Consider the following 13,998-nt stretch of genomic DNA (forward strand, 5'->3'; position numbering starts at 1 on the left):
TAGGAGCCATGGTACTGACTGTTCAGTGTGAGTCCCTGCTTTTTAGATTGACGGATGTTCTGTTTTGTCCACCGCAGGATCCCATAGATACTGTGGATTCTCTTGAGGATGCAGCTGTGGACGAGCCAAAAGACGTAGATGAGGAGAATCCAGAAGGAGAGGTGGATACTGTAGCTAATGAGCACCAAGAAGAAGATTCTCCTGTGGCGGAGGAGCAAGAGGTTTCTCCTGCAGCTGAGGAAGAAGGGCTTGCTGAGGACAAACTACCAGAGGAAGCACCTCAAGTTGCTGTAGCTGAGGAGAAGGAGGAAAAGGAGGTAGATCATTCAGCTGAGGAGAAACAAGAGGTAGCTTGTGAAGCTGAGGAGAACCTGGAAGTTTCTCCTGAAGCTGAGGAGAAACAAGAGGTAGCTTGTGAAGCTGAGGAGAAACTGGAAGTTGCTCCTGAAGCTGAGGAAAAACAAGAGGTAGCTGGTGAAGCTGAGGAGAAACAAGAGGTAGCTTGTGAAGCTGAGGAGAAACTGGAAGTTGCTCCTGAAGCTGAGGAGAAACAAGAGGTAGCTCCTGACGCTGAGGAGAAACAAGAGGTAGCTCCTGAAGCTGAGGAGAAACAAGAGGTAGCTCCTGACACTGAGGAGAAACTGGAGGCACCTCCTGAAACTGAGGAGAAACTGAAGGCACCTCCTGAGGTTGAGGAGAAATTGGAGGCATCTTCTGAAGCTGAGGAGAAACTGGAGGCACCTCCTGAAGCTGAGGAGAAACAGGAAGCAGTTGGTAAAGCTGAGGAGAAACTGGAGGCACCTCCTGAAGCTGAGGAGAAACAGGAAGCAGTTTGTAAAGCTGAGGAGAAACAGGAAGCAATTTCTACAGCTGAGGAGAAACAGGAGGTATCTCCTGTAAATGAGAACAAACAGCAAATAGCTCCAGTAGATGAGGACGTTAATGAGCCCGAGCTCGCTCCGACTGAGGAATCTTCAGAAGAGGCAACTGATGCTCCTTCTGAGGGCCAACAGGGACAAGAGGAGCCGATGGAGATGGAGGAATCTCCTGTGGAGCAAGAGGGAGTGCAGGAAGCCTCCACAGAGCCTCCTAAAGAGGAAGAGAGCCAGCCTGAGGCAGAGAAAGAAGATGAAAATATGGACAGATTAGAACTAGAGGAGGAAGAGGAAGAGGAGGTGCAAAAGAAGGAACAAGGTGGAGGTGAGGAGAACACAGTTGCCATGGCAGAAGACGAGTGCAGGGGCGAGGGGGAGGACAAAAGCTCAGACGAATCTCCAGAGTCTTCAGCTCCTGTTGTTCGCATTCTTAGAGGAGGGAGAACCAAGGCTGTTCCTCCAACCCCCAAACGCTCCTCCAAAAGACTGACCAGGAAGGAGGACAAGGTAACCACAGAGGAGGGAAAGATGACAATAGATGAGGAAAATGTGCTGACGGAGGAGGAGAGGGTTACAACAGAGGAAGAAAAAGTGACAACAGAGGAGGAGGTGGAGCATAGCTCAGAAGGGGAGGAGCCAAGGGAGGAGCCACCAGTGATTGACAGGAGAGTTTTGAGGCAGAAGATCAAAGTGATCAGGTCCACGCCACAGCCCAAATCTAAACGACGCAGCAAAATATGAACATGCACACTTTCCTGCATCTCTCTCTCTCTCTCTCTATCTCGCTCTTTCTCTCTCTCTCTCTCTCTCTCTCTCTCTACCCTTTTCGATGCCAGTTTTAACAAGCCCTTGTCCACTTGACCTCTCCATTTCCCTTTAGAGGAGTCCCAATGCACCTCCAAAGTCGTTACGTTTAAGGCTAAATGATTAATCATTTTTCTCTCAAAATTGCAATTTAAAAAAATGAAATTTTCAATTTGCAAGAGCCCTGGTTCCATGACATCATCAGCCGAAGTGAAGTTCAGAAAGAAGACCACAGATCTTCATGAAAAAAAATGCCTGGAGCTCAATTTTTATAAAATAATCACAATATTTGTCACAAAAATTGAAATTTTTCTCCAAATTGTCCAGCTCTGGTTCCATGACCTCATTAGCTGAAGTGAAGTTCAGTGGGAGGACCACAGCTTGTCCTCTTATTTTTCTGTTGGCTCATGCTTCCGAGTGTCCGGCTGCTTCTGATTGGATCTAACTACATCTACAGGCAGGTCACAAGATTCATGAGGCTGAATCTTAAAACTTGTTAACAGTAATAAGTGTGTTTACATGCACTCAATAATCCGATAACTGCAGAAAATCAGATTTTGTCAGTAATCCGATCAACGCATTTACATGCACTTGAGTAATCAGATAATGGGGAAACTCCGGGTCTACATGAGTCAGACAGTAATCAGGTTTCTGCTTTGAAACCAGCCAATAAACTCACAGAAGACGACGCAACGTAAACGTAATTTAAAACTCAAACTTCATGCTGCGACTTTTTTAAACATCGCAGCACTTTACCTGAAAATGAATGAACACACATCATCTAGAAGATCAAGACAATGAAGTCCTTCATTTCCTCAAGCATGTAGTTGGTTTCAGTGTCTCTCCGAAAGTGTTTTGCTGCGTCTCGCGGTGACGCTGCTCGCTTATTTCCGGTACTGCGGTCTGTTTTCGCACATGCTCAGACTGAGAAATCCGAAAGAAATCAGAGTAAGAGCTCACATGCACTGAGAAATCTGATTACTGAGCTAAAATCCAGCCTCTTTATCAGATTTCTTAATCTGATTTCTAGACCTTACTCTAGTCTAAGAAATCAGAGTATGCTGTTTATATTTGAATAATCAGATAACTGCAGAAATCAGATTATGATCGGATTATTGAGTGCATGTAAACACACTCGTTGTTCAAATTGCGATTTTGATATAAAGATGATGAATCGCATGGTGAGTCAAAGTTGATGAGGGCATTCCATATTTTATTGAAACAGTACCTCTCTTTTTTTTTGTCTCTCTAACTTTCTCCCTTTCTTTCTCTATTTTGTCTTTCTGTTGTCCCCCTTTCCATCTCTCTCTCTCTGTCTCTCTCTCTCTCTCTCTCTCTCTCTCTCTCTCTCTCTCTCAGTTCAGAGAGAGAGTTAAGGGGTTTTTGTACTGGGCTCTGGGTTTATAGGGATTCACCTTCACTTTACTGGTTGTGAACGGTGTTCATGATTTTTCTTTTTTGTGAGCTCAGTTTTACTACTTAAACCTAGAAAAAATGATATTTTATATAAAGATTTTTCTGCACCAACACTAATAGTCTGACCTTTCACTCAGTTTCACCCAGTTCGTCACGTTCTTCCACAGCAGATTTGTGAGCCCACATACGCAGGACTGTCATTGTGGATAGTTCTTTTTATCAAAAGAATTTTTTTCTAACTGGAATTTACTTTGTTAAGGGTTTTCGTCGTAGTCGTGGTGTGTCATTGCAGTAGGACATTGTGTGGAGTCACTTAATGAGGTGTTTTGGAGGAAAAACTATTCATATTTTTCATGTTTTATTCCACGGTTGGATTTTTCCATTGTTAGCTGAGTCTTACATTTACACAAATCTTAAAGGGGAATTTTACCAATTTTCCAAAATCTTTGCAGAATTTAGACGTTAAAAGGTGAACAAAGTCATTCAGAGGGGTATAATGTGAAATGGTTTATTGTAGAGACTCTTTACAGTGGTGGTGATAGGAACCAGAGGTTACTGAGTCCGTTTTATTTACTATCCAAAACCACCAGTGAATCTACACGTGTCTTCTGAGTTTTTACATGTAATGATGGTGGAATAGTGATAATCTGAAAAAAGGGACTATTTTGGCTCACAATGACTAATAATTCCGCCATGAATGGATTTAAAAAAACTAAGATTTAGGCCAGAACTGTTGTGAAAATCAGCATGTTCCTAACTTTTTTTGTGTAGTAACATTCTATAAGGGGGCTTTTACAGACATAAAACTCTTTAGACATCTGGTTCCTATCACCACCACTGTAAATTTTTGTGGTTTTTAGAACAACATCAAACCACTCTGAATGACTTTGTTTACATCTGAAGCATTTAATTATGCAGAGATGTTGAAAAATAGGTGAAGTTGCCCTTTAGGCGTCCTCCCAGGTTGTGTAGGTCATTGTTCTGAACTGCTATTAGAAAAAATGCTGTGAATTAAACTTGTACATGTGAAGGTTCCTGGAGACAAACATATACGATTATATAAACGATATAATAATGAATACATACATTTATTGATTAATTGGTGGTTACTAGAATGGATTATTTCTGTTCTATAATCTGTTCATTATTAAACTTTTTTTATAGGTTTATTTCAATACAAACGTTCTTCTTAGTCTAGGGTGTTTTTGTTTATAACATATATGACATCTTTTATACATAGTGAGGAGAATTAAAAGTTTATCAGCGGCTGAATCTGAATTGGCTTTTTATTTTCAGTATAGAGGGAACAGCTGAGCCATTTCAGAGACATTCAACTTGCTGACTGGTGAGTAGAAGAGAAAAAGAGAAAAAAGTGTCTTTCCTTTTTTTTTTTTTGTAATTTAGAAGATTTTGCAGACTATGGCTCATATTTGTATGCAGTAAATTGTACCTAAAGGGCCTTTAAGGGCTAAAATGTCACTTGTTATGTCTAGAAACAATAACCTTTAACAAAAATGACAAATTTTCCTTTGTTTGTCCACCACCAGTTCTGGAATTACATCTACTTAGACATGTATCAGTTTTTAGATACTGTATCAGCGATTTTGTAAGATGTGAATACACTTTTTCCCCTGTTTTGGTTTCTCTTAAAGGGATGATGCAGCAAAATGTATTTTCATTTGTTTAATAGACCTGAAGTCATGCATTATTCTGCACTGCAAAAAATGGTATCGTTCCAGTAAAATTATCCTAAATCTAGTCGATATATCTAATACTTCTCTGTTTGAGATTGCTGTAAGCGTGTTATGAGAGTGTTTACCTTATTTATATATATTTTTAACTTGTTAAAATTACCTACTAAACTCACTTAAAACAAGTAAAAAAAAGTCTAAAAAAAGTGAAATCTCATCATAAGCTTGTGATAATTTCAAAATGAAATCTCAAAATATTAAGTATATTAACTAGATTTAGGATAATTTTACCTAACAGGATACGATTTTTGCGGTGTGTAGTCAGCGTCAATAAGAAACTCTGCGTCTTAGCCGGTTTTCTCTATGGAGGAAAAATGAATGGTGGTTTTGCTGTTGCATCCTATGATAAGCTATAATATTTCAACGCCAATACATACAGTTTACCTCCCTGGATCCTCTGAATTATGATGTTGTTAAAGAGCCTAAATATGAATATTGCTACATCCATGTAAGGATTGGGTGGTATCCACTTTAAAATGACTGCATAAAAGTGTTGTGGCAAAGCATTTATGTCGCTTTATGCCGTCTCGTCCTGCGTTGTTTTTAAATTAAAATGAAACCTAAACTTTTAGTTTGCTTACATGCTCAACAAATAAGTAAAAGCAGTTCATCATTTTCAAGCAGTCACTCAATAAAGTGTCAAACCATTTGTCTTAACAGTAGACAAGTGCACTGGAAAGAGGCGCTAACTAGGAGAGCATTGGTTAGCATTAGCTTAGCTAGCATGATAACAGCTCTGCTCACCACAGAACATGTTCGATTCTGACTAAAAAAAAAAGCACAAGCACAAGTTTAGAGGATAAGAATTCAACTCTGAGGGAGTAAATTCAAGCAGCTGGTGTTGTGAAAGGTCAGAAAGGCAAACTTGAACCGTTTCTGTGGTTTAGATTTGTAGCCTGTTCTGCTAGCTCAGCAAGCAGCTACAGACCCAAACAGTGCCACACACCACAATACAGGTCTGATTCTGACTGACTGCTGCTCTGCTGACACACGTAGATGATAAAAACTAAAGTCTGAGAGAGAAAAAGTGGAGTGACTGGTGTTTGAGTGAGAGACAGCTGAAATTAAACCTGCTCTGTGCTGTTTGGGATGGTAGTGTTTTGGCTATGCTAATGATGCGAGCTGGTTAGCAAGCCAAATGTACCACACAGCACAGCAAGTTTGTTTCTAGCTAACTGAAGCTACAATGACGCCCCTTTAGAGGATATCTGAGAGCACAGAGTTGAGTTACTACTGTTAAAATAAAAGCTGAACATGTTCTGTGGCGAGTGTAGCTCTTAGCCGTCGCTAAGGTGCTATCATGTTTAGTTTTTCTGACTTTTTTGGCTGTAATTTTTCCTCTTTCTCTGCTAGCATGTCCTCTGAAATAAAAATGAGTGGAATGTATTTATTTGGCCATTGAGATATGGAATAGAAATTTGACATGTAATCATTTTGGAGTACCCAACTCTAATCTATGCTACTAGCAAGCTAACACTTCAGTGGTATTGTATACCAACACCAGGCTAAAACTGTAGCCTAAAATTGCTAAAGCAGCAACCACATTTGACAGTTTGTGGGGTATTTTGGTGAGGTCTTCTGAGTAGGGCTGGGCACAATGACAATATATATTGTTATTGTGATAAATTGTCACAATTCAACACAATATGCTTTTCTGAACATACCGTGGATCATCAGTGCTTGTAGATCACTGACCAACTGCATGTTTCATCATAAAATGAGCAAAATTAGTCCTGTTTAACTGGATTTAATGGCAAATATGGAATGAAAATCATTGTATTCACAGTTTTTGATCGTATTTTTTAAAATATAGCACTGCTGGTTCTTTTTTGTCTGTTCCAACTGATCAGATGTCAAAAATATTGTGACGTTGCGAAAAGTTTATGTATATTTTTGCCATATCACCCTTCTCTAATTCAGAGTCAATTCAGTGCACAGTAGTGTTGGCTCGCATGTAGCAATATTCATATTTTGACTTGTTAACCACTTCATTAATCAGAGGATCCAGTCACATTTAGAGAAAAAATGTACATACACCAAAATATAACAGATTGTAACATTTTTGTTTAACACAGAGTGCGATAGTCATTGAAAACTCCACTCGTTTTTCTCCATAGAGAAAACTAACTTAGACTCAGAGTTCCTTATTTGGACGTGATGCTGACTTCAGAAATTACAACTTAAGAGGTTTGTAGACTTGCTTTTGTGGTTCCTAACACTATAAAAGTGAACACTGCACAGCTAAAAACAGTAGTAGCAATGTTGTAGGCTGCATTTTGTCCACTTATGTCATAGATGTCATACAGTGGCGGAAACTGCACAAGCAAATCTATTAGAGATTACTTTAAGGGGGAATTAGCGGTGGTGACAAAGTCTTTCAGACTTGTTTGAAATGGTTCATCATAGAGAAGCTTACCAACTCTGATTTCTTTACAGTGGTGGTAATAGGAACCAGGGGTCGTCATGTCTACAACACAAATATAACCATTTTATTTGCTATCCAAAACCACGTACTTGTGTTTTCTATGTTGATGACATAGTAAAATGGTGATAAATCTGAAAAAAGTTTTGTTTGGGTCCTATTTTGCCTTATAAAGCCTGCATGCCCCCCTCCACCATGAATGACTTCGACATACACTGTACGATTAAAACTTTATCTCAAAACTAGCGTAAAAAACAATGTCTCAGGCATCAGGCCACGTATTTGTAACCATTCCATGTATCAACTTCCTGTGAGGGAGCTTTTAGAGTTGGATGTCTGGTTCCTATCACCACCACCGTTAACAATTCTCACTGTAACTTTCTCTAGAATGGAGCATTTCACAGTCCACTCTGAACGACTCCACAACTTATGATTCAGCATAATGCTAGTTGGTGGGGTATAAGCTTCCATTAATTGTTAGCTGCATTAGCCTCAGAGCTTCAGTGCAAAACTGAAGAGGCACGAGATATGTGTCTTTCACTCATCTATACCTTTAACTTTCCCTGAACAGCTGCACTGCACTTCTTCAGAGTTGCCACAAGGGGGAGCTCTGAGATAGCCAGTGGCTTTTCCCTGAGCAGGCCTCGTTTTGCTGTATGATCTTTTCTTATTCGCTGCACAGCACCTGTCAGGGCCTTTAGGGTACGCTGAACCTTTCTTCACCCCTCTAAGTGTGGTATCTCCTAATTTTAGTGCCGTCAGAGACGTTCTTCATCCATGAAAGCTGGAGCTAAAACCCATTTCTGGAGATTTTGTATTCACTTGTATGGTTTACACTTTATTTGTATGCTGGTCCACATCTCAAACAAGGATCCCACTTTACCTCGGTCTACTTTTCTGTGAATTTCAGCTGCTCTATTTATTCTATCACTGTAGCTGTTTCAGTAACGTTTTACTGATTTTTTTTTAAATTTTTTTTCCAAGCTGTGACTGTATTTTTTTTCTTTAACCAATAAATATTTTCTTGTTTGTCATTTGTTAAGGGTGTTTCCTTCTTTTTAACTTGATATGACATTCGATTTAGCAAAAATGTACTTCAGGTTGTGTTTAGTATCTACATACTTGATTATTTAGGTATACACTGACGATTAAAGCTAGCAATCATAATTACCTGCTTTATTTTGTGTAGTTAATTGTGATGAATCAAATTTGACCCTAAAGAAAGATTTTGCCATTGAAAAAACGTCTTGGTAGAGCTGTACGAGTGACAAGCTTCATCATAACGTGTTTATTACTTTAAATAGCAATTTCTGGTTTCTAGTTTCCATCACTGGCTTCCAGTGGCTGCATATTCCAACCCATGAGTGTATATTACCATATCGCTGTTGTTGGAAGAAAACCTCATATCTCCAAAATGGTAACTTCACAGGAGAAGGAAAAAAACTACTTTACTTTTATTATAAGACAATGAAACCAGACAGTAATTTTGGGCCATTTTTTTGTCCATTTTTCATGAAATTTACACACAATGGAAAGGGCAACAGGTGTTTTCAAATTGTCAAAAATTGAAAAACGCAAGGTTTTCTGCCGACAGCAGCGATATATATCATATACACTGTCAGTGGTTCAACTCCTGTGATTGTAGCCTTTCACTTCATAGAGCTTGTGGATTCTTCTTACAGTGGAGGCTCCCGAGGGGAACTGGAGTTCCACCGAGCTGCTACTTCTGTTAGTTTGATACTCGTTGATTTATCCATAGTCCTCCTGCAAGCACTGCCCAATGCAGTCTGCTGAGGATGCCTCTTTAAAAGCCTTTTAAAAGCTGTATTTGAACAAGAGGGCTGTAATCACATACTCTATAGATCTGAGCAGCCTGGAACCACTATGAAAGGTCAAAAGGTCATTGTTGTTAATATCAGGTATGGTACAATATTAAAGAGCAATATCATAAGGACCATTCTGGAAGATAACACCCCGTATGTCCTCTCCACTGTGAATTTAAGGCCAAAACCTTCTCAAAATTATCATAAAACAGGTTCAGTGTCCGACATTAAGGAGCTTTTAGAGAAATTCTTTGGACGTCTGGTTCCCATCACCACCACTGTGACCAATTCCGATTCAGTAAGTTTCTTTAGAATGACGTATTTCACACCAAACCACTCTGAACGACTTTGTTTACATCCTTTGCAGAAATTTAGGAAATAAGCGGAGATGTGCGTGCTGAATCAGCTTCAGTGTGTGAAATCAAGTGCACCCAGTTTACATATCAATTACATAAGGCACGCCCTAATTCATGCAGATGTTTTGTCGGAAGCCAATGAAAGCAGCCAGTGGAATGAAGTGTGAAATAAAATCTGTTTTAAATATGGCAGAATGATGTGATTGTGTAGTGTGATTATTTTCCCTAACACATTTAACATATTATGTAACATTTTATATTACATAACATTTCACTGCTGTCGGAATAAAACCTCGTATCTCCAAAATGGTGACTTTACAGGAGAAGGAAAAAAAAACATACTGTACATCTAATGTAAGTCAGTGGAACCAGACTTTTTGTCCAAGCAATTTTGGGCCATTTTTTCAGGTCTATTCATCATGAAGTTTACACACAATGTAAAGGCCAACAGGTGTTTTCAAATTATGTCAAAAACTGAAAAACCACAAAGATGGAGATGCGAGGTTTGGTTCCGACAGCAGCGATATTTAAATGCTGTATTATTTATATGTTTATTTTGTGGGCAGAGTCCGTTGTGTATAACAAAAGCACAGTTTAATATGTCTTTAAATGGATCATGGAAAAGTTGCAGCATTCGTTTATATCAATCTTGATATAAAGATTTAAATTTTCACTAGTAAAAATGTAATTCTTGACATTGATATCAAGAATTTTAATTCTTACTAGAAAAAAATAGAATTTTGATATCAAAAATTGTATTCTTAATAGTAAATATTGAATTTCTACATGTAATAATTTTTATAGAACTAGTACAATTTTATTTTCTACAAACATTTTTACATGTGAAATTTGTCACTAATAAAAATATAATTAGTAAAAAGTAAAAATTAATCGTTTGTATTTGTAGTTGTATTTTTGCATTCTCGATATCAAGAATGACATTTCTACATGTGAAAGTTTTATTTTCTCTAGTAAAAATGTAATTCTTACTAGTAAAAATGTTTCCTCCATTAAAATGAATAGGGAAAATCATGAATAGTAAATTTTGAATTTTGACTTAGTAAGAATTAAATTTTTTCTTGCAAAAATGTAATTTTCACATATGTAAATTGAGTTCCTGATATGAAGAAAAAAGGATTTAAAGCTAAAACAGCTTGCCGTAGGATAAGAGCATTTGCCAAGTGCTGTAAAACATAATGAATAACATAATTTCAAATTAGTGCAGCTCATTTTACATCCAGATTTGACCGGGTCCGCCTGCTGCACACTAACACTATAAACATGTATGTGAAGTTTATCAGCTATTATTGATTTGTGTGGATGGAGAATAAGGATCAGTGTAGTAAAGGTCTTCTGTACGGGTGCAGGTCTGTGAGCGGTGTGAATGCTCGCATATGGAGAGGAGGGCCGGGACAGTGTGGTGCCAGTTTTTGATGAGGAAAGGTGTGTGTGTGTGTGTGTGTGTGTGTGTGTGTGCGCGCTCGCACTCAAAAGCCAGTTCTTTTTGTAATGTTGAACAAAAGCCCCCCAGCTGTCTGCTCATTGGCCCTGCTTCACCACAAGAGCTTTTATCCTTTTTAGCCAATTTTCTGTCATACTCTGTTTTATTTTTGAAAATATATATATATATTTTACACCTTATTCACGTATTTATTTATTTTTATTAAAGAGCTACATTTGCAGCTCGGCAGGCAAAAGGAAGCAGCCTTGCATGTGTGAGATTTGGCAGCAAAATGTGGATTTTATCCTGAGTTTCTTTGCAGTCATCCATCCATCCATCCATTTATTTAATAATGTATTAAATAATCAAAAAAAAAAAAAACTGTGTGTGGCGGGCCACCTTAATATATGTTGCATAATCACGTAGTGTTATGTCACATAACACACTCCAAAACAGAATCCACGGGTCAATTAATATCTGTCTGCGGGCTGCGTTTGGCTCTGGGGCCGGACTTCGGACACCCTGTCTAAAGCATATCATACCTCAGCATGAACAAGACTAAAAAAAACACCAAATATTTACTGGAATTATTGCATTCATGGCTAATCATATGAGTTTGCTGGCACATGTGATGGTGTGTGTGTGTGTGTGTGTGTGTGTGTGTATTTGAGTTTTATCAGGTGTGTGTGTGTGTGCTGGCTGAGCATAGTGCTGGATAATTCTGTATGTGTGTTTTTGTTATGTCAGAGTGTGTGTGTGTATGTGTTGTATTGGAGTGTGCTGTATTGGTGTGTGTGTGCATGTGTGCATATGCTTGTGTGTGTGTGTGTGTGTGTAATTAATGATGTGTCTCGTGTTCTCTCTGCTGGTAAAGGCTAATAGGATTTCCCTGCCCTAGGCTATGCTGCTGAGAGCCAGCCTGTGCACATGGAGGTGTGGGGAGTGGGAGGTGTTGGGTTTGGGTTGTGGGGGAGTTGGGTTTGGGGAGTGACTGGAGTTCGGTTTGGGGAGTAAGGGGAGTTGGGTTTGAGGAGTGGCAGAGTGTTGGGTTTGGCTTGTCGGGAGAGTTGGATTTGGGGAGTGGGGGAGTTGTGTTTGGGTTGTATGGGGAATTGGGTTTGGGGAGTGGGGTGAGTTAGGTTTGGGATGTGGGGGGAGTTGGGTTTGGGTTGTTGGGGGAATTGGGTTTGGGGAGTGGGGTGAGTTGGGTTTGGGTTGTGGGGGGAGTTGGGTTTGGGTTGTTGGGGGAATTGGGTTTGGGTTGTCGGGGGGAATTGGGTTTGGGTTGTGGGGGGAGTTGGGTTTGGGTTGTCGGGGGGAATTGGGTTTGGGTTGTCGGGGGGAATTGGGTTTGGGTTGTGGGGGAGTTGGGTTTGGGTTGTCGGGGGGAATTGGGTTTGGGTTGTCGGGGGGAATTGGGTTTAGGTTGTGGGGGGAGTTGGGTTTGGGGAGTGGGGGAGTTGGGTTTGGGTTGTGGGGGGAGTCGGGTTTGGGTTGTTGGGGGAGTTGAGTTTGGGTTGTTGGGGGAGTTGAGTTTGGGTTGTGGGGTGAGTTAGGTTTGGGTTGTTGGGGGAGTTGGGTTTAGGTTGTGGGAGGAGTTGGGTTTGGGGAGTTGGGTTTGGGTTGTGGGAGGAGTTGGGTTTGGGGAGTGGGGGGAGTTGGGTTTGGGTTGTGGGGGGAGTTGGGTTTGGGTTGTGGGGGGAGTTGGGTTTGGGTTGTTTAAGTGTTGGACATCAATTTTTGAGCAGGTAGTCCTGATGCCAAAAAAGTTGCAAATATTGTAGTTAGATTTAAAAAAAATGAAACACCAAGATAAAAAGAACATGTCACTTCTATGAAGAATTAATTCTGAAAGGTAGAACAATTTATCAATAAGCTGAAAACTTGAAGCATGTAAAAGTTTTGAATTTTAATGTTCATTTTGTGAAATGAATATTTCTACAGCATGAATATATTGCTTTGGCCTAAAATATCAGGCAGCCTATTTATAAACATTTCATGTGAGGGAGCTTTTAGAGGTGGACGTCTGGTTCCTATCACCACCACTGTGAACTATTCTGACTCTATGTTTCTCTAGAACTGAGCATTTCACACCAAACCACTCTGAATGACTCTGTTTACATCTTAATACATTAATTATGCATATAAGTGTGCCTGACAACTAATGGGAACTTATACCCCACCAATTAGCATGGTGCTAACTGCATGCTTAAATTAACACACTCTTGCCTCAAACCATGTGTTCAGTAATCTATAGACTTAATTATGTGGTTTGCGATACTGTATAAAACACTGTTGTCATATGTACAAAATTATTGTTTGGATAAGTTAACATTGTGATGACTGAAATTGTGTCTATAGTAATTTCTCTGGATAAAAAGGTTTGAATTGTAAATAAAATGGTATTAAGATGGTAAATTAGATGGAGAATTTCCGTTTCAAACATGTGGACGGGATGAAGACGTTTGGAAGTGTAAGGCTGCGGTGTTGTGGAGCTGGTGGTGGGAAGGCGCTGACCGGGAGGATGATAGTTGGCGGAGCGCATGTGAGAGAACAAGGAGGTGATTTATAACAGTAGCAGCGGGCTGGCTCTCTCTCTCTCAGTGAAGCGAAACAGGGAAATCCATTACAAAAGGGTCTCGGCAATGATGGCCTTTAGGCGGCGCGTGTTCATACGGCCAAGACAAAACATATATTAGAGTAATAAAGCGATAAATACTTCCAAAGATATACATCTGCCAGTAGCGCCGTGACCGGACTATGACTGTGTACGCTATGAGGGCTCTCCACATGGCAGCACTGGTCTCCTGTCTTCCTCTGCTATTCAATAAAAGCTGCCGGGCTCGGGCCGGACTCGGGCCGGATCCGTGTGGTGCGGCCGGACCCCTGGGACCAAACAGAAGGATGGAGGACGGGTAAATAAACTGAGGAGGCGGCTGGCGGTAATGTTGCGGTGGCGCCGGAGCCTCACGTCCCTCTCCGTAGGGGGTGCAGGGGGGCTGCGGGCTTGGGCCGGCCCGGCCTGGTGCTTCCCTCTGGGGTCCGAGGCCTGGAGGAAGCCCCCTCTCCGCCCCTCTCACATTACCCCTTATGTTAAAGGCAGTCAGGGG

At 40.3% G+C, this 13,998-nt stretch overlaps 1 protein-coding gene across 2 annotated transcripts in view; it reads left to right on the plus strand.

The window, feature by feature from the left end:
- The window catches only part of fam169ab (family with sequence similarity 169 member Ab), a 43,619-nt gene extending 35,348 nt beyond the window's left edge, over positions 1 to 8,271 (plus strand). The window contains exons 13-15 of one of the 2 annotated variants that reach the window (XM_036588070.1): positions 78 to 1,573; positions 4,392 to 4,440; positions 8,022 to 8,271. In XM_036588070.1, the coding sequence (XP_036443963.1) occupies positions 78 to 1,573; positions 4,392 to 4,437 (1,542 nt within the window). In that variant the 3' untranslated portion in view covers positions 4,438 to 4,440; positions 8,022 to 8,271. The remainder of the gene's footprint in view (positions 1 to 77; positions 1,574 to 4,391; positions 4,441 to 8,021) is intronic. The other variant, XM_036588071.1, reaches the window with a different exon arrangement.
- The last annotated feature ends 5,727 nt before the right edge of the window (positions 8,272 to 13,998 follow it).

Source organism: Colossoma macropomum, unplaced genomic scaffold (genome assembly GCF_904425465.1).
Source record: "Colossoma macropomum unplaced genomic scaffold, Colossoma_macropomum, whole genome shotgun sequence".
Lineage (NCBI taxonomy): Eukaryota > Metazoa > Chordata > Actinopteri > Characiformes > Serrasalmidae > Colossoma > Colossoma macropomum.